General features: G+C 31.9%; 1 protein-coding gene across 1 annotated transcript; it reads left to right on the forward strand.

Annotated features, from left to right (window-relative positions):
• Positions 1–12,974: 12,974 nt before the first annotated feature.
• Positions 12,975–15,910, forward strand: LOC116015414 (auxin-responsive protein IAA13-like). Its single transcript, XM_031255473.1, has 5 exons — positions 12,975–13,448; positions 14,394–14,719; positions 14,846–14,963; positions 15,199–15,260; positions 15,351–15,910. Exons 1-5 carry the CDS (start codon positions 13,180–13,182, stop codon positions 15,398–15,400), a joined length of 825 nt encoding a protein of 274 aa, XP_031111333.1. The 5' UTR covers positions 12,975–13,179; the 3' UTR covers positions 15,401–15,910.
• Positions 15,911–19,816: the final 3,906 nt, after the last annotated feature.

Below are 19,816 nucleotides of genomic sequence, written 5' to 3' on the forward strand. Positions count from 1 at the left end.
TATATATATATATATATATATATATATATATATATATATATATATATATATATATATATATATATATATAATTATAAGGTATAACATTGTAATACTATAAAAAAATGTCAACTAAACATTACAATACTTTGAATAAAATTTCATTAATTGAGATCAGACATATAAAACAATTAAAATGGAAGAAATAAAATAAAAATTTAAAATATTAAGGAAGAAATAAAGAAATGGAAGAGATAAGAGGTTTGCAGAGGGTGTTGGGTTTGAAGGTGGAAGGCACAATAATGAGCGTATCTTAGCTGTGGACTTACGAGGAATATCCTCCACTCTGCCCCTCTTTAAACCCAACCCCTCTGCCAAATACTTTCCCTTCTTTTTTTAATATTAAATAAAATATTATAGAAAATGAAATTTCAAAATATTATGACTGACACACAGCAAATATACATCAATCACCACATCTACACTTCGACACATCTGTAAAAAGAGTTTTAAAAAATACACTTCGACACAAAGTAATTGTGACAGACTTCCAAAATGAAAAAAAGGTGGTAATATTTTTATTATATTAATTAACTACTTTAAAATAAGAATACAATAAATATTTCTTTTTAGATAAAGAGGCATGGAAGATAGTACTGCTGAAGATTAAAAAATTTTCCATAGTTAATATCTTATACGATTTTTCAAGTATAATGATTTTGTAACGTTTAGTCCTAAATTTTCAAATTGATTATTTGTAGTCCTTCGACTTTCAAATTGTTACTACTCATAGTCTAAGTTAACCATTCATGGTCCTTCAACTATCAAATTTTAATCACTCATGTTTTCAAAAAAAAAAAATTTAATCACTCATGGTCCTTCCCGGAGGACTACGTTAAATTTTTAAAATTGAAAGACCATGCGTGATACACTTAAACCACGGATGGTAACAATTTGAAAGTTAATGGACAATGGGTGATCAATTTAAAAGTTTATGACTAAATGTGACAAAATCACTATACTCGAAAGATCTCATATGACATTAACTCTTTTTCATTAATTTATCTTTCATTACAAATTAAACAAATATGTATATATTTATATGAAAATATATAGATATTATTCTTTTTTTATTTGACCTAAAAAATATTGACAGTAATTAAAGAGATTATCATTCATAATTTTTATATACAGAAATCATACTTTACTATGTCTTTTTTTGGAAAAATTTGAAGCTTTATTAGCATTATCGATGAAGATTATCTACTTGACAAGTGTAAAGATTCATAGCATTGCCTTAAGGATGGATCCTTGTGAAGAACACTCTTGGTTGGACTATCATTATCTATCCCTTCACTTTAAGGTATTTTATCTTCATTTATTTCTTGGTTGGTTTTTATTTGTCGGTGTAGTATCTTTTTGTTAGGTTATTATATTGAATCTTGTTTATAAGAACGTTAGTTATTCATTAATTAATTGAAATATCTTATAATCATTGGAAAAATAGTATAGTATTGATCGATACTGTATTTTCTGTACAAATTTAAAATTAAAAAGTATAAACAAATAATGACTTCATATTTTGTACAAATTTTAAGTTTTACCATTTATTTTGGATGGTATCGATTATAGGAGTTACGGATAGTGATCGACACCTTAAAATTTTATATCATCATCATTTTAAACAAACAAATTATTGTAATTTTGAATTAATATTCTCCCTTGGTGGGTAAAACAAGAGTTTATTACCGAAATGGTCCATCGACTATTGCAAAATTACCAATTTGGTCCTCGACAATTTTTCGTGCCCAATTAAGTCCCTCGACTTTGAAAATTTTAACCAATTTGGTCCTCCGTTTATTTTGCCGTTAAACATCCGTTAAAATTGGACCAAATTGGTAAATTTGCAATAGTCAAGGGACCAAATTGGTAATTTTGCTATAGTCAAAGGACCAAGTTGATAATTAATTTTTCACTGAAATAGTCTCTTGACTATAGCAAAATTACCAATTTGGTCCCTTGACTATTGCAAAATTACCAATTTGATTCCGATTTTAACGGATGTTTAACGGCAAAATAAACGGAGGACCAAATTGGTTAAAATTTTCAAAGTCGAGGGACTTAATTGGACACGAAAAATTATCAAGGACCAAATTAGTAATTTCACAATAGTCGAGGGACCATTTTGGCAATAAACTCGTAAAACAACTATGGGCATTTATTAATATGAGATTTTTTTTTTCAATTTTTTGAAAAAAAAAATGAAAGAATATAAAACAAAAACATATTTACTTGGGTACAATTTTTCTTGTTGATAACTAACAAATTATTTTCAAGAAAAATTAAAATGCACTTTTTTTGTTTTCCAAATGAAAATAGAACATCTACCATTGATCTATCAATCGATCTATTATCACGCTAGCCTACCATCACATTTACTTACATATCTATTATATTCATTGCCATCATCTCTTACTTATCACCATATTATTTTTATTTTTTTAAAAAGAAATCACCATCTAATATATTTTAGATTAGAATGTACAACAACAATTATCTAATTAATTCAATAAATTTATCAATATTTATCTAAAATATCCTTTAAATAAGAATATGAAAGGAAAATATTCATTATACTTTTAGAAGTATATATTTTGTCATGTGATATGCATTGATGGTATAAAACAAGGAAAAAGTTAGATCATCATTAAATGAATGATCAATTTATACATGGATTATAAGTAGTAAATGTAAGATTTTCGTATAATATATATTATATATTAAGGCCTTAATTAGATATTACAAGTTGACTAGGTTTAATAAGTAGTTTGGTTGGACTGAATAACTAGGAGTTGTTATTCAGACTATGTGCCTAATATAAAGTATGTATTGATGAGATACAATATATAAAGTATATAACACATATGGATTACGGTACGCATGCATGCTACTCAGAAGAATCTTAATATAACATCTAAGGTTCTGAGTCAAGTATGGAATAAAACGACTAACACTCTTCAGGTCTACTATTCAAAAGGCAACACAATTAAAAAGACATCAAATATGGCTAGAGATCAACATCGCTTCCGCTTTCATTACTACGGGGTTAAGCTTCTTGTAGACTTTATTTAGTTAATGTTAAAATACATTTATATCTAACAATAAAATGGCAATACATGATGGTCAACCTCACCCAAGTTGTTACAGGTGTTGACTTGGTAATCACAATGTTACAAATTTTGACTCCCTATAAGAGCAGCCTATTAATCTTTTTAATTTGTACCAGTCAGCTATAGACACCTAGATTGATTTATCTCCCTGTGATCTTTTATCAGTTACTCAGCTCGGCTAAAATCACAATGCGATATTTACCTAATGCACAACATTGAGTAATGATTCTAAATTTCTCTTGTGACAAATAATAATAATAATAATAATAATAATAATAATAATACATGAATGTAACACTTTTTGATATATTCCTCTAAATTCAATAAAGTTTATGAACAGTTAGAATAATAGTTTTTTCTCAAAAATAAAAAAAGTTAGAATAATAGCTGTAATAGTTATTCAGCATTTATTGATTATAATCATTACCCCGTATAATTGAATTGTATTTTTTGTTATCTTAAAAGTTTATTAACCACTTTTAAAATCCATATAGGAGTATTTTCAAATTTTATTTGGTACGGCGGACATAATTAGTTTTGGAGTATAATCCAAAATAATTGATTAAAGAAATCTGTTATTAGATAATAATAAAAATTTATTAGAAATATTTATCCAAGAAAGTCAAATAGCCATCCTCTATAATTTGTTCAAAAAAAAATATGACTACAAGCATATTAAAATTCAAAGTGGTTGAATTTTGTAAGAAAAACTGAGTTATGCAGCAGAAGTAAACTGAAGTCCTTGGTGGGCAGCGTAGAATGTCGGCTTACGTGGCGGTGGAAACATGCTGGGAGTCACGTGACTTTGCGCCCCACGTTGTCGGCTTGTCCCTTTGATGCGACAAGCTTTCGCCTTTTTGGATTACTATCCATTACATAATTTAGTATATATTTCCAACGTCTCCTATATCTTCTCGCTTCTCCCGATATTTTCCTTCTTCCTTCTCCCGCGGATTCTGCGCAATATGAATATCGCGACAATTGTAGACAGCATTTCTTTTTTTATTGTTTTTTAAAAAATTTGTATTTTTGTCTCTAAGTTATAAGGTAATAGTAAAATATTTATGAGTGTTGGTCATATTCACTTTTGTTCCTAAGTTATCATTGACATTACATATTTTATTCTTTTGTGTCACATTTTGTCAATGAGTTATACTGAAATTGTAAATTTCATCCCTAATGTTTTATTAGAAAATGATGAAAAGTGCAACGCCAATGATAACTTATGTACGAATTCTACAATTACTCTATAACTTAAGGATGAAAAGTATAATTTTCTCTTTTTTTTATTGAGCAATTTTTTAAATGTTTTTTTTAAAACTATTGTGGCATTAACATGCTCCACCTCTATCTGATTTTGCATGTTCTATTTACTATTTAATGGTCAAACAAATTATTTTTTCATTACTTTTTTTTTTTAGTAATTTTTAAATTTATTTTTATGTTTAATAGTACTTTTTTTGGAAAAGTGTTTAATGTAGTTTCTAAATATATAAATTTTATATACTAATACTAAACTCAATAATATTAGGAAAAATTGAATTAAAAATAATTTTTGTCAAATCTCGTTAATCGAACCAGATAAACAAAATGAGACGAAGAGAGTATTTAGTTATGTTCTTTTAATTTTATTTCATTATGTTATTTATTTTTATTTTTTTTGTTATTATTAGTCATTTATTTAAGATTTTGTTATTTCACTGTTTAGTAAAGATAACTAGCATTTAATTTATTTTTTTTTACTTCAAGTCTCTAGCACTAATATGCAGTTCTTGTCATTCTCTTGTAATTTTTTTTATTAACTGATAAAATTACATGTTAGCCATATTTCTTAACTGGTGGAATAACAAAATTTTAAAATAAGACTAATTATAACAAACAAATAAAAATCAATACTGTAATGTGATGACAAAATTAAAAGAACATAAATAAATGATACCACAATAGTCCATGACTAATAGTAAAATTTATTCATTTTATATTTTATGAAGTACCTTTTAATTATTAATGAGGAAATGACATTTTTAGTTATGGTATTAAAGGTGTAAAATTTGTGTTTTAATTTTCATTCAAGTGATGCTTTTAGTTTAGTTTGACAAAACATTTTTTTTTGTGAGAGACAACAAATTATAACTCAACGTGTCATCTGATTCTGCGAGTCATCTTTAACAATCACATGTTTGATCTCAATTAGCCAACCAATCTACACAACAGTTCCCTTCTCTAAAAATATGCGGAACACAATAGCTTGAAAGCCCTTAATCATAAGTAATACAATCCATAATCAAGTTTAACAAAACATGTTAACTGATTAATAGATAAAAATGTAAACTTTTGTAACATTGTGACAAGGACTTTTTGGTAGAAGGTATCTAAGAAGATTCAAAAATAATTTATTAAATACAAAAATAACTACTGTATTTTTTTTCATCAACGGACAAAAAATGCCATTTTGAAGAAATTTGAATAGCTAATTTTTCACCTCTAATATTTTTGGAATTGATTTGACACCATGCATGAGCATGACTCATGGCTAAAAGTGACATTTCCCATTATTGGTTCATTCACTTTTAATTCATTGACTTTTTACAAATTGATTAATTGTGATGCAGTATGTGTCACGTTTACTAAATTTCGTTATTCTTTATATGAAGATTTTTAAAACAATATAAACTGAGTTCTACTAATTTAAACATAAAAATTGATTGATCAAAAGTGATTAAATTAATACTTGAGGACCAATAGTAAAATTCTAACTATTATTGATTGAAGAATTAAAAGTAAAATTATTTCATAATTTTAATACTCAAGTAGCTAATGAATAAATTTCCAATTTAAAAAATTATCTATGATATGATTTAAAAATGAAGGTTACAAAAGATAGACAATGTAAAACTTAGAAGTCTAATTGCACTATTTAATCGACTTAGGAACTTATTTGACTCATTTTTCTATATTAAATATAGAGTTAATTCCATTTTTGGTCCTAAATTTATAAGTGTCATTCCACTTTTAGTCTTTTTTTTTTCAAAACATCCCATTTTAGTCATAGTATTATTGTGGCATGACCATTTTTGGTCATTTATCAACAAAATCGTTAAAATTCTCATAAATGCAAGAGCATTTCGGTCTTCAAAAAGAGATTTTTTCAAAAATAAAAATATAGCGGATCAACTTACTTTGAAAAAAAAAAAAGAAGATCAAAATGCCCTTGTATTTAGCGCTTTTTAATGATTTTGTTGAAGGAGGACCAAAAATAGTCATACCACAATAATACTATGACCAAATGTAGATGTTTTAATAAAAATAGACTAAAAGTGGACTACCACATATAAATCTAGGACCAAAAATTGAATTAACTCTTAAATATATTACCAAACACCTTCCTATAAACAACTCACTATCTAATCAAAACGATTGTGATAATCCACTATATATCTATTAATTGCTAAACACTCCCATTAGTCTAAATTTAAACAACAGTTGATTAAAAATAAAACAAATAAAGAGTTAATTTTAAAATATAGCAGTTGGGAGAGTTTCTCGAAATATGATTCATTTAAAACACAAATTCAAAATGATAATTAATTATGCAGCTGACTTTTATTTAAAAAGAAATAAATAAATTTGAATAGGGAAAGCCACTTTGTGCTTCTGACCGGTTTTCCAAACGCTAGACAGCAATAATATACAGAGATGAAATGAAAAGATGGAAGAATAGCAAACATACATTATTAGAAGAGAAGAGAAGAGAAGAGAAGAGAAGAGAATAGAATATGCGTTTTGATGAGTAGTGGAAAAAGACAGAATCCCAACCTGCTGCCTTTACAAACTAACCATTCCTTGTTATGCTAAAGCTACGGCACCTAAACTTGATTAAGATTGTCCATATCTTTTCTGTACTGTAAATCACAACACTAATTACCCTTTCCACCTTCCTGCCTCCTCGCCCTCCTATGCCTTTCTTTCTTTCATTAGCTTTCATCACCTCGTGCTTCTTGTCCTTCTTCCTTTTCTACTTTCCACTTTTTTCTTTTTTCATTACATGCAAATTTTTGAATTTCATTTTTAACTTTTTTAAGCTATTAAAGAGTGTTTGGTAAATAATTGTTAGCTGATTGGGTTAGTGGATTTGACTAGTTGATAACATTAGCTGATTGTAAAAAGATGTTTTGTAAATTAATTGTTAGCTGATAGCTGATTACATACAAAATAACTTTCTCAAAAAGCTAATCGAAGAAGCTACTTTGCTTTTTAAATTTTAGTATTTTTAGAGTAATAAATTATTACAAAAAACTAATTAATCAAACACTCATATTGGTTGTTTAACCAAGTTAAATAACTAATAGTGGTCAAACAAATCAAAATTGACTGATAAGCTAATTATTTTACTAAGCATGACTTATGTCTTGGGAATATATGATGGTTACAATGGTACTAATTAAGTGTTATTCGATGTGTCTTTTTGATACAAAGCAATACTGTATTAAATAGGTATCACTGCCAAAGACCTTGTGGTCTAGTGGCACCCGGTTGCACCTCACATGGGTGGGGGTGGGTTCGAGCCTCATTTGGTTGAAAAAGTAGTTATGAACAGATATTACATTGTAACAGATCAGAGTCAATAGTACTCAAAAATAATAATAATAATAATAATAATAATAATAATAATAATAATAATAATAAGTATCACTTTGAGTAAATACATAATCTGAAAAGATAATAAAGGGATAGGAAAGAATGGGAGGGATAAATGGAAGGTGACAAATTGGGGAAGACTTAATAGAGTGACCTAGGACTTAATAGAGTGATCTAAAGCCATCCTCATTAGTGGGGTTTTTATTGTAGTTTTTGAGGAGTTTTGGATGTATGATTAGGAAAGAGAAAATGAGATGAAAGAGAAAAAAAAAAACAAACAAAACAATGCTGAATTTTATTTTTTTTTTTTTAAAAAGTCGGATCATGTATGTTTAACGCGTCAGCTGGGCACAACATTGCTCTTCACGTGACAATAAATGTCTTCTTCTTATTTAAAGTTATGGAACCACAAACCTGCAAAATCCCAATTTCTTGCAGGAGGAATTTTTATTTTCTCTTTTCACATTCTCACTCCTCCATTTCACTTTACTTTTCTTAAAATTTGTGTAAAAACTTTGCAATAACTAATGTAGATGGCCTTAAAGAGATAGCTAGAGAGACAAAATATAAAAAAAAGAGTAAGCTAAGAAAGATTATTGTATTATTTATTTGATGATTTTTTTCTAATGTATATAATATTATTATATCCAAATGTCTAACAAATTATAATGTTTCACTAGCTAATTAAGTGTTATTTGGTGTGTCTCTTTGATACCATATATTGTATTAAATATGTACTACAATTTTTCGTTTAGCGGGTACTAATTCTAAGAAGATAATAAAGAGAAACAATGGGATGGAGAAATAGAAAGTAAGAGAGATAAAATATTGTGGGAGACTAAATAGAGTGAATATTGAGAGAGAACAAAATAAAGAGATAGAGTTATAGAGAGACCGAATGTATGGAATAATAAGAAAAAGTGAAAAACTATTACGGAGTATAATATTTCTTTAATGATCTTTGCTTATTGTATATAATATTATATCCACATGTCTAACTAATTACTCCGTATAATGTTTCACTCATCCTAATAATACAATAGTCACTATTAATTTATTACAATGTTTCTATAGTTCTAACAATACATAATTCATTATTGATTCCTAAGTATATATCACTCTTTGTGGAAAATAAATAAATAAAAGAAAAATAACACATTATATTTAGATTACATATACTTCAATTCTATGTTTTTTTTTTTTTTAAGTTTTCCATTTTCTCAATTTTTTATTTCCCATTCATTATTCTTGTCTTATATGTTTTCAAATGTATAAGTTAATGTATTATATATTTTACTTTATATATCTAATTTTTCATTATCTTTTTTATAAAATGAAGAATTTCTCTATTTAATAAATGGACCCTTAGTCCTTCAATTGTGCACATAGTATAGACAATTATTTGATGTGTAGATTTATTTTTTAAATTCTTAATAAAATGGTGGATTCATCCTTATGGTTTTACAAACATTAAAATCCTTGATAAGAAGGTACTTAAAGAACGTACTAAATTTATATTGCAAACAATTGAAAAATTAAATTTGTACTACAGGCATGAGTAAGAGATTAAAAATGAAAAATTTTAAAAAAATTATCAATTATGTCCACCCTCTTAAAACAATCACCCCCATCAATTCTATAAATAAATAATTAAAAAATAATATGAGTTTTAATAAGTAAGAGCACATTTGATGCATCCCGCATTATATTAGATAAAAATCCAAGCCAAAATATAAGGTTTGGTTCAAACTTTTACTTATATAAGCTAATAATATTTATGGTGTAGTTAGGTCTATGTTTGTATCATTTTGTATTAGAGCTACATCAGTGAGTCGAGTGCATGTTAGTCTAATTTGCTCCACCGCATAGATCAATGGTTGAGATAGCACTTGAGGTTTCTACAAAGGCATACAATCTTAAGGGATGGGATGATGCGTTTTGGGACAAATTTTAAAGTTTGAGTCAAATTTACACTCATAAATTAGTTTATGTAGTATAGTTAGAGTCTTAGGCTATCCTTAACCCAGAAATTTCTCTCACTTTCTAAAATGAGTCACACTTCCACATCATCAAATTTGTAAATTCTTCACTATTTGAAATTTGTATATATATTATAAATATAATAACTAAACAATATAATAGAAAATGAAAAAGATTTTTTTTTTTAAAAAAAGTACACAAATCAAATTTACCATGTTTTTTATCCCACTTTTTCATTTTCTCTTCTCTTGCTAACTTAACAATTTCTCTCTCCTATTGCAACACACATGGCATTAAATAATAATAAATAAAAAAACTCTCTCTTGCCACATAGATTAGAAAGAGGGAGATTGGCAGGGTTGAGGACAACCTAAGTTCGTTATCAATATTTAATTTGTCAACTTTTTTTAAAATTAAAGTACACCCTTTAAAATTGATGGTTTTTTTAATTAGGTCCACCATGAAATTGGACAATTAGGGGCAAAACTAGCAACTGACATAATCAATTAACGGGTATGATGTTTAGCCGCGAGTACCCTTTTAGTCTGAAAAAATATATATATTAAAAATTGGACAAGAATCCAAGTCTAATGAGGGCTATTATAACTCTTAGAGTCTTAGACTACTTAGACAAACTGCATGAAATGGAAATAAAACACTCAAGTCTGATGTCTACTGTAAATATAATGTTTTCAAAGCACAAGGAACTCGTATTTATAAGGGTAGGAAGGACAAAATTCTCAATAGATAAGTGATTTCATACATTATATTTCTTTGGCCTCCTAGGTCTGGCCACCAAACCCCATAAAAAAAATACAAGATATAAACAATATAATTTAAATGAAAAATAATTAAACATGAATCTTAATGGTATATATTCACTATCTCATAGATATTTTAATTTTCTCTCATACTTAATGTATATTATCACAAGCTGCACAATACAAGAACTACCAATAATTTTTATTTTTATTTAAAAAAAAAAAAGTTAAAGCACAACACCTTTTTTCATGAATTAAGATATTCCATACTTAACGTATATTATCCAAAGCCACGATTTTTTATAAATAAATCGCCAAAAGTGCTTTTCTTCTCTTGTATGATGCTTGCTGGGAAAAAGTATTATTCTCTCAAAAAAAAAAAACAAAGGTATTTGCACGTTTTATTTCGTAAAAATATTATTTGTATAAAATGTTATACTATATAATATGCCTCATATTAAATATAAGTTAATTCTATTTTTTGTTCTAGATTTATAGGTGACAGATCAGTTTTAGTCATTTTTTATTAGAATATCCTTATTTGATCCTAGTATTACTGTGACATGACCATTTCTCGTCCTGCATCAACAAAATCGTTGAAATGTCGTCAAATACAAAGATATTTCAATGTTTTTTTTTATACAAAGTAAGTTGAACCGCTATATTTTTATGTTGATTTTTTTTTGAAAAACAATCCATAATTAAAACCTAAAATATCCTTATATTTAACGATATTTAAACTGTTTTATTGATAAATGACGAAAAATGATCATGTCACAATAATACTGTGACCAAAAGTGGATGCTCTTATAAAAAAAAGACTTAAAGTGAATTGTCACATATAAATTTAAGACAAAAAATAAAATTAACTCTATTAAATATCATATTTGTTAACTATTTATAAATTAATCATATCAAATACATTTCTAAGTACTAACTAATCAAATTAAATTATATAAAATTTGATACAAATAATATTTTTTTTTAAATTTTGTATCGTAATACGCAGACTTGCTAAGTTGCTAGGAGGAACGTGCATAAGGAAGTGTAAGAATTATCAGAAAAAAGATTGTGTCTCATTTTATTATAACCATCGGATCTATCATGCATGCATGCGTGGAACCAATTAATTAGAAATATTATTACTCGAAAGAAAAATAATTAACAACTTTATGTATTGTGTGTATACGTGTATTAATATTATTTTCTCCTTTTTTTTTTACAATAGACAAAAATTTATTCAGTTCTCAACATGAAAATATAAAGAAAATCTAAAATAAAATAAAATAAAAATTACACATTAAAATGTACATAAGATGCCACATGTTATTCTTGTTAGTATCTTACTCTACATTTACAAATAGGGGTGTGTTCCGTTATTACTTTTTTTTTTTTTTAAACTTGAATATTGATATAAATATTGACAAAAATATATTTATAATTATTCATAAACAAAATGTGTACATATATTTTTAGAATATGATTTTTTAAAAGTTATTTTCAAATGCAAATATTATTTTATTGAAACTTTTTAAGTATTGCACTTATATTAGTGTTTTTTATTCGGTATAACCAAGTAAATTATTGAAGTAGTTATATTGAATATTGTTAACATTATTCTTATAATATGCAATGCAACTATAAACATGATTTTTTTTTTTAGTATTGCTGATTCTGTTATAATGTAACATTTGTACTTAACTCCTTTCTACTTAACTCCTTTCTCAACCTAATGAAGCACAAACAACCAATACTGCCCCAACCTAATGAAGCACAAACAACCAATACTGCCCCACTACTTTCTCAACCTACTGAAGCACAAAGAATCAATACCATCCCCACTGACACTCGCCCGAATTCCATGACCTCGCATTTGGGAAAGCTACTTCTTGCGACTAGACCACAAGGTCATTGGCAACACAACTAAGTCTAGGTCTCATTTTATTTGTCCTACTTATTATTCATTGGTCAAACCAACTCTTTCTTCTTTATTTATTTTCTTTATTACTTTTTACTTATTTTTAGATTTGATTTGTTGTGTTTAATTAATAGTACTTTTATTGTAGTTTCTAAATATATAAATTTTATATATTAATACTATATTTAATATTATAAAAAATTGAATTGAAAATCACCCAGTCAATCCTCGTTAACCAAACCAGACACATTTTGGACAGAGGGAGTACATATTAGTATGACGGGAGTGACCTATTTGTCTTAACTGATTTACTTCTTTGTTGGTAAGGATCATGAAATGAAATTTGTTCAGTATATACTTTTAAATAGTGAGTATAAATTTTTTTTAACACCAAAAAAAATAAAAAAAGTTGATCTAAAAAACCTTATTTTATAGTGGCGAGGCGATATGAAGGAATGATGAGTTGAGAAATTGATGGGGGAGGATAAAAGGAGGGAGGAGCAGCTTGTGGGAGAAGACTTGAACACTGTTGAAGGCAGTGCTTGGCGCACTAGCCGACATGTGGGTCCCATCACTATCACTACCTCCCCTGCCTCATTCTCTTCTTTTCTTGCTCCCATTCCGCCATACCCACTCACTCTATACATTCTCCTCTGCTCTTAGTTTCACACCTTTACTTTTTCTTCTCTTATATTTCATCACACCCTCACACTAAAAACTTAATCTTTCTTTCATGGAACCAAATCTTGGCTTACTGGGTGGTGGCGGCGGCGGCGGTGGCGCTGGGGAGGCTGAGCTTGAGTTGGGTTTGGGCCTCAGCCTTGGGAGTTTGGCTAAGCCCGTGAAATCATCAGACTGCACCAGGGGAGAATATGGAAGAATCTTGACTGCCAAAGATTTCCCTAATGGCTTCCCTACTGGGACTCCAAGAACTAATGGTGCTGTTTCTGGTACCAAAAGAGCTGCTGATTCTGAGGCTGGATCACCCCCCACTGGTGTCAGGTAAAAATATGATCTTTTTTTTTTTTTTTCTAATTCTTGGTTATATTTGTGGACCATAATATCCTCCACCATGTAAATTTCCAACTTTTCTTGCAAGAGTTTTTCTTTAGTCTTCTTCAGTGAAGGGTATTGGTTTTCTGATTTTTTTTTTATCTACATGTTATACATGGTCCTTAATCCTGTATTATTCATTCTGTACTTTGATTCTTGTGTTTCAATTTATGTTTTTGATGAGACACCCTAAGGAGGATTTGGATAGGAGTTTTTTCTTGGGTGAGGAGGAGTGCATGCAGTTTTCTTATAGTTTTTGTTTTTATTTGGTGAAAGCTGCTTTTAGCTGCCATGGCATGATGATGAGCTATTATTATGCCTCTTAAAACAATTCTGCTTTTATTATGCAAAATTTATGAACTATGCAATAAATTTCTTTTGTTTTCCTGCATAATTTCATGTCTTTTTCTTTGTAATGATTCACTTGGCACCCTTTTCCATCTGAATCTGCTTCACCAGATCAGGGCCTTGAGAAGCTTCAACCTTTCTCACTCTGTAATGATTCCTTTGGCCCTTTTATCAATTCTTGAATCATTGTTTGGGGTTTGAGGAATCAATTCATGGATTGGTGTTCAATATTCATGATTATTTACATCCTAAGTTGATTATATTGTTTCATATTCAACTAGAAAAATAGAAATAAAAAAATAAAAATTATTTTCTTGTGATTGAGATTGCAGCATCAAAGTAATAATTCTGTGAGGTTCTTGAGTCCCATTTGGAGCAACTCAGAGTGGGGTATTTTAGTCCCTTTATACAGAGGTTATTTAGTTCTTGTTGATAATTATTGATGTTTTAGAGATTGTAAACTGTTGTATATTCCTCGGTTGATTGTAATAGTATTGAGAAAAAAAAATTGATAATTTTTCTAATTTTGGTTTTCTGGGAAACCAGTCAGGTGGTTGGATGGCCACCAATTAGGTCCTATAGGATGAATAGCTTGGTAAACCAAGGGAAAACTCCCAATGCCGAAGATGATAAGGGAATGGGTGGGGATGAGAACAAGGAAAACTCGAAAAAGAAGATGAACCATGGAAATAACAGCGATGATGGATGTGCTGTCAAAGAAAAGGGAAGTTTCGGGTTTGTGAAGGTGAATATGGACGGATTGCCAATTGGGAGAAAGGTGGATCTGAATGCTCACACTTCCTATGAAACTCTGGCCCAAACATTGGAGGAGATGTTCTTCAAGTCGACAACAAAAGCCATGAACTCTATCTGTAAGTTCTTTCATCTTTCGCCATTAACAGTGTAACCAAGAGAACGAAACACGTGCTTTGGGTTACTAAGGTTTTCCTCTTTGACGCCTTTATGATACTGATTTAGACTGTTGTGTTGTGGGTTAGGTGGGGAAAAGGAGCAAAGAATGACACCCTCGAAGCTTTTGGATGGATCATCTGACTTTGTGCTAACATACGAGGATAAAGAAGGCGATTGGATGCTTGTGGGAGATGTTCCGTGGGGGTATGTTACTATGTAGCCATTGTTAACACCGGGGAGGGGAGAAGGGAAGAAACCGATTTGATTTTGCAAAGAAAAATCAACCACGTTTTAGACCTAACCCTCCAACAAGAGCTAAATTACAGCTCAAATAGTAAAGTTAAAGAAAGAACTAAAACAACGTATATGATCAAGATTTTAATTTTCAAAACCTGTTTCTAGCAGCGTTTATAAGCTATTTCCTGTTTGTATGTTCTAGGATGTTTCTCTGCACCGTGAAAAGGCTAAGAATCATGAAGACTTCCGAGGCTAATGGACTTGGTAAGTAGCATTCGAGGCACTTCATTACTCTATATACCAAAATTTATTTGCCATCAATCCGTTCTAACTCAAACTACTGATATGTTCCAGCTCCGAGGGTCCAGGAAAGGCAGGACAGACACACCGGAAAACCAATCTAAAGCTCCGTTGTTCTTCCACAGCGTGCAAAGAAAAAACACAAGTAGAGAAGTTAAATGCGTTTTGCTCAAGATCTCTCTTTTGTCGCCTTTTGTGGTTTTGTTTTGTTTTGTTTTTTTTTTTTTTTTTTAAAATTTTAATTTTAATGTTTTGCAACCCATGTTCCAGTTTAAATCTCTTTTACCTTTTCTAGCCTAGTTGAAAGTAGTGTTTACCCCCCTCCTCATCCTCCCTATATATTTCACCAGAAAATGTTTTGGCAAATGCTACTTTCTCCTAGTGTAAATATGAGTGCTGTGCTTGCTGGCTGCCCAGAAATTGGATTTATTTATTTATTTAGGGTTCATAATTCTTTTTTCTTTGGTGGGGTGAAGAGAAGAAGCTTTTGGTGCTTTGAGATGAAGAAGAAGATGAAGACACCAAAAGTGTCTTTGATGGTGCTTTTAATCTTTTATGTTTGTGGATTGAATCAGTTGCCAATACCTAATCACTTGTCAAAGTGTTTGTCAAAATCATGGTTTGTTCAAACAATGTGTTAATGTTGATGAAGAACATCAAAACTGATGGGGCCAAGGAGTCACTATTAAGGATTATCAGATGAGATGTAAAATTAAAAAAGGTTATTAAAATGAGACAAGTACAGATTTTGCTTTTCAGGACATCTGATGAAAAGGTGACAAGAAAATGATGCAATAATGTTGATTTTGACAGTGTATATAAATAAAGAGGGGGTTTGAATTGATTAGGGGACAACTGTATTGCAACACAAGTTAGTGCTTATTGCTTAAGACAAAAGTGCAACAAATCAAGGGAAAGTAAAAGACTGCAGGATGAAACCCTAAAGTCCCATTTAAGATGCAATTATTAATTGAAACAATTTTTTAGGAAAAAAAAATAAAGATAGAACAAATAAACTTTTATTCAAGTGTGTTTCTTATAGCACCATTATCATTGAATTTTGAAAGGTTTTTAGAACAGTAAAGGTGCCATGTTGGAGAGAGAAAAGCAAGAAAGATAAATTTGAGATTCATTTGCAAAGAAAGAGTTTTTGCAGAAAGATGGGACCCAGTGAAGGAGAGCATCAACCGCAACTCACCGCGTGTATCCTAGGCTTGTCAACTAGCTTTTTTTATTATTATTTTTTTATTTTAAATCAGTTTTGATTTATTTCTTTCCCCCTTTTATCTCTCTTAGCCTATTTTTTCTTTTATAATCACACTTACAAAAACTCCTCAATAACCGCGAAATAACTCCACTACTAAGGATGCTCTTAGTCGAAAAATTTTCAATCGGTCAAGTTGGTCAGTGTTAACTTGGTAACACAAGATTTCAAATTCAACTTCTAGTGGGAGTCGCTTATTAGCCTTTGTGGTGATTTAGTTCCTTGTGGTCCTTTGCCAGCTAGAATCACAAGGTATGGTTTACCACGTGCATTCAACATACATTGGGAGCAGTTTATTGGTCTTTTTTATTTGAATCGGTTAACTATGAACAATTTGGGCTTGTGGTCCTTTGCTAGTTAAAATCACAATGCAAAATTTACTCAATGTACACCATATAGTGGGTGATAGCGTAAATGTAAACGGGTCTACGATTACGCTACGAATACGTGTGTTACGTGTGGTGAAGGATGCCGCTCGGCCGGTCAATCGGTCGCTCTACTGGTTGACGACTGAGCGATAAGAAGCTATATCGCTCTACGGGTGACGAACAGTAACAAGGAGAGAGCAAGAGAGACGAATGAGCAAATCACAAGTGTATTCGTGTAGTACTGATGAGTTCTCCCTCCCCCTAGTGAGGGGAATTAGCCCTATATTTATACAAAGTGGATTCACTATGCACATGGTGTCTGATATGCAAGTGGAGGGCATATGGGCTGTCACTCCGCAAAATGCGCATCGGTTTGCTCGAAGTGGTTGAGTTACTCGAGGTGATGAAAACACGGATCCCTTGTTCCCGAAAAGTTGTCGGTCGTCACATCAAGCAACTGTTGCGCTCGTGAGCCTCCAATCCACAAGGTGTGTTGCTTCCGATCATGCACGGACCGGGTGACCGTCGACGGACCGGTTGGGTGACCTTTGACGGACAGGTTGGGTGCCGAACAGGTGATTTACGGACCGACTAGTACATGTGCATATTTACCCATCACAAGTCCCCCACTTCTTGAATCTGCGAGAGTCGTCAGGTTCGAGAAGTAGAATGTGCTCCAGGCGGCTAACTTGTTGCGAGCAAAGTCTCCCTGGCTTAAATGCCTTGATAGTCCGTGATGAACCCCTCAAGTTTGATTTGAGCAGGAGGGGCGTGATTTACGCGGGTTGCCTCGTTAAAAACCTTAGACTAAGAAAAACCCTATGGGAAAAAACCTAGCTAAGGGAAAAAGAGTACAACCAAAAGCATAATCATTAAAGACGGGTTTGTCCTGTTTGTTTCCGATCGTCGAGCAATGGATCATTTAGCGGATTTTGTTCACATCTTTTCCATGGTTTGGAGATGGGTCTTCCCTTGGTGATACCTCGGTCAAGTAATAGTTGACGGACCAATCAAGTTCTTCACGGCTGGGGATGAGGAAGGTAGCACATACGAATCATCGAGTGGTTGACTTGACCAGGCACATCCAGACCAAATGGGGTGATTGTTACCGGTCAGCTGAGTGATTTTTATGATCCGAGCACCTGCGTGTATATTTTTTCCAGTTTGACACTTCGGACTTGCCAGGAACAATGCTCCCACCAGTAGTTTTCCAAGCTACTTTGCTTCTTACATGACCCACTAGCCTTTTTGGATCAACCCACTTTCTCAAAAAACCCAAATTTTTTGTATAAATATCCTCCTACCATCTTCACCTCACCATCAAGACATCTACCATCTTCACATCGCAATCAAGATATTCCTAAGCTCTCAAAGCTGTCAAGTATATCACCAATCACCTCCAAAGCTACCAAGACCAAGCAACTGAAGCAAGTAAAGCATTAAACACTCTTTTNTACTCAATGTACACCATATAGTGGGTGATAGCGTAAATGTAAACGGGTCTACGATTACGCTACGAATACGTGTGTTACGTGTGGTGAAGGATGCCGCTCGGCCGGTCAATCGGTCGCTCTACTGGTTGACGACTGAGCGATAAGAAGCTATATCGCTCTACGGGTGACGAACAGTAACAAGGAGAGAGCAAGAGAGACGAATGAGCAAATCACAAGTGTATTCGTGTAGTACTGATGAGTTCTCCCTCCCCCTAGTGAGGGGAATTAGCCCTATATTTATACAAAGTGGATTCACTATGCACATGGTGTCTGATATGCAAGTGGAGGGCATATGGGCTGTCACTCCGCAAAATGCGCATCGGTTTGCTCGAAGTGGTTGAGTTACTCGAGGTGATGAAAACACGGATCCCTTGTTCCCGAAAAGTTGTCGGTCGTCACATCAAGCAACTGTTGCGCTCGTGAGCCTCCAATCCACAAGGTGTGTTGCTTCCGATCATGCACGGACCGGGTGACCGTCGACGGACCGGTTGGGTGACCTTTGACGGACAGGTTGGGTGCCGAACAGGTGATTTACGGACCGACTAGTACATGTGCATATTTACCCATCACAAGTCCCCCACTTCTTGAATCTGCGAGAGTCGTCAGGTTCGAGAAGTAGAATGTGCTCCAGGCGGCTAACTTGTTGCGAGCAAAGTCTCCCTGGCTTAAATGCCTTGATAGTCCGTGATGAACCCCTCAAGTTTGATTTGAGCAGGAGGGGCGTGATTTACGCGGGTTGCCTCGTTAAAAACCTTAGACTAAGAAAAACCCTATGGGAAAAAACCTAGCTAAGGGAAAAAGAGTACAACCAAAAGCATAATCATTAAAGACGGGTTTGTCCTGTTTGTTTCCGATCGTCGAGCAATGGATCATTTAGCGGATTTTGTTCACATCTTTTCCATGGTTTGGAGATGGGTCTTCCCTTGGTGATACCTCGGTCAAGTAATAGTTGACGGACCAATCAAGTTCTTCACGGCTGGGGATGAGGAAGGTAGCACATACGAATCATCGAGTGGTTGACTTGACCAGGCACATCCAGACCAAATGGGGTGATTGTTACCGGTCAGCTGAGTGATTTTTATGATCCGAGCACCTGCGTGTATATTTTTTCCAGTTTGACACTTCGGACTTGCCAGGAACAATGCTCCCACCAGTAGTTTTCCAAGCTACTTTGCTTCTTACATGACCCACTAGCCTTTTTGGATCAACCCACTTTCTCAAAAAACCCAAATTTTTTGTATAAATATCCTCCTACCATCTTCACCTCACCATCAAGACATCTACCATCTTCACATCGCAATCAAGATATTCCTAAGCTCTCAAAGCTGTCAAGTATATCACCAATCACCTCCAAAGCTACCAAGACCAAGCAACTGAAGCAAGTAAAGCATTAAA

This window comes from Ipomoea triloba, chromosome 4 (genome assembly GCF_003576645.1).
Source record: "Ipomoea triloba cultivar NCNSP0323 chromosome 4, ASM357664v1".
Classification (NCBI taxonomy): Eukaryota; Viridiplantae; Streptophyta; class Magnoliopsida; order Solanales; family Convolvulaceae; genus Ipomoea; species Ipomoea triloba.

What these genes read in the sequence shown, in the direction of transcription:
- LOC116015414 (XM_031255473.1), top strand. Translation starts at nt 13,180, where the DNA reads ATGGAACCAAATCTTGGCTTACTGGGTGGTGGCGGCGGCGGCGGTGGC. An exon ending in AAAAGCCATGAACTCTATCT is followed by an intron (nt 14,720 to 14,845) that starts GTAAGTTCTTTC and finishes GTTGTGGGTTAG; the next exon opens with GTGGGGAAAAGGAGCAAAGA. An exon ending in TTCCGAGGCTAATGGACTTG is followed by an intron (nt 15,261 to 15,350) that starts GTAAGTAGCATT and finishes GATATGTTCCAG; the next exon opens with CTCCGAGGGTCCAGGAAAGG.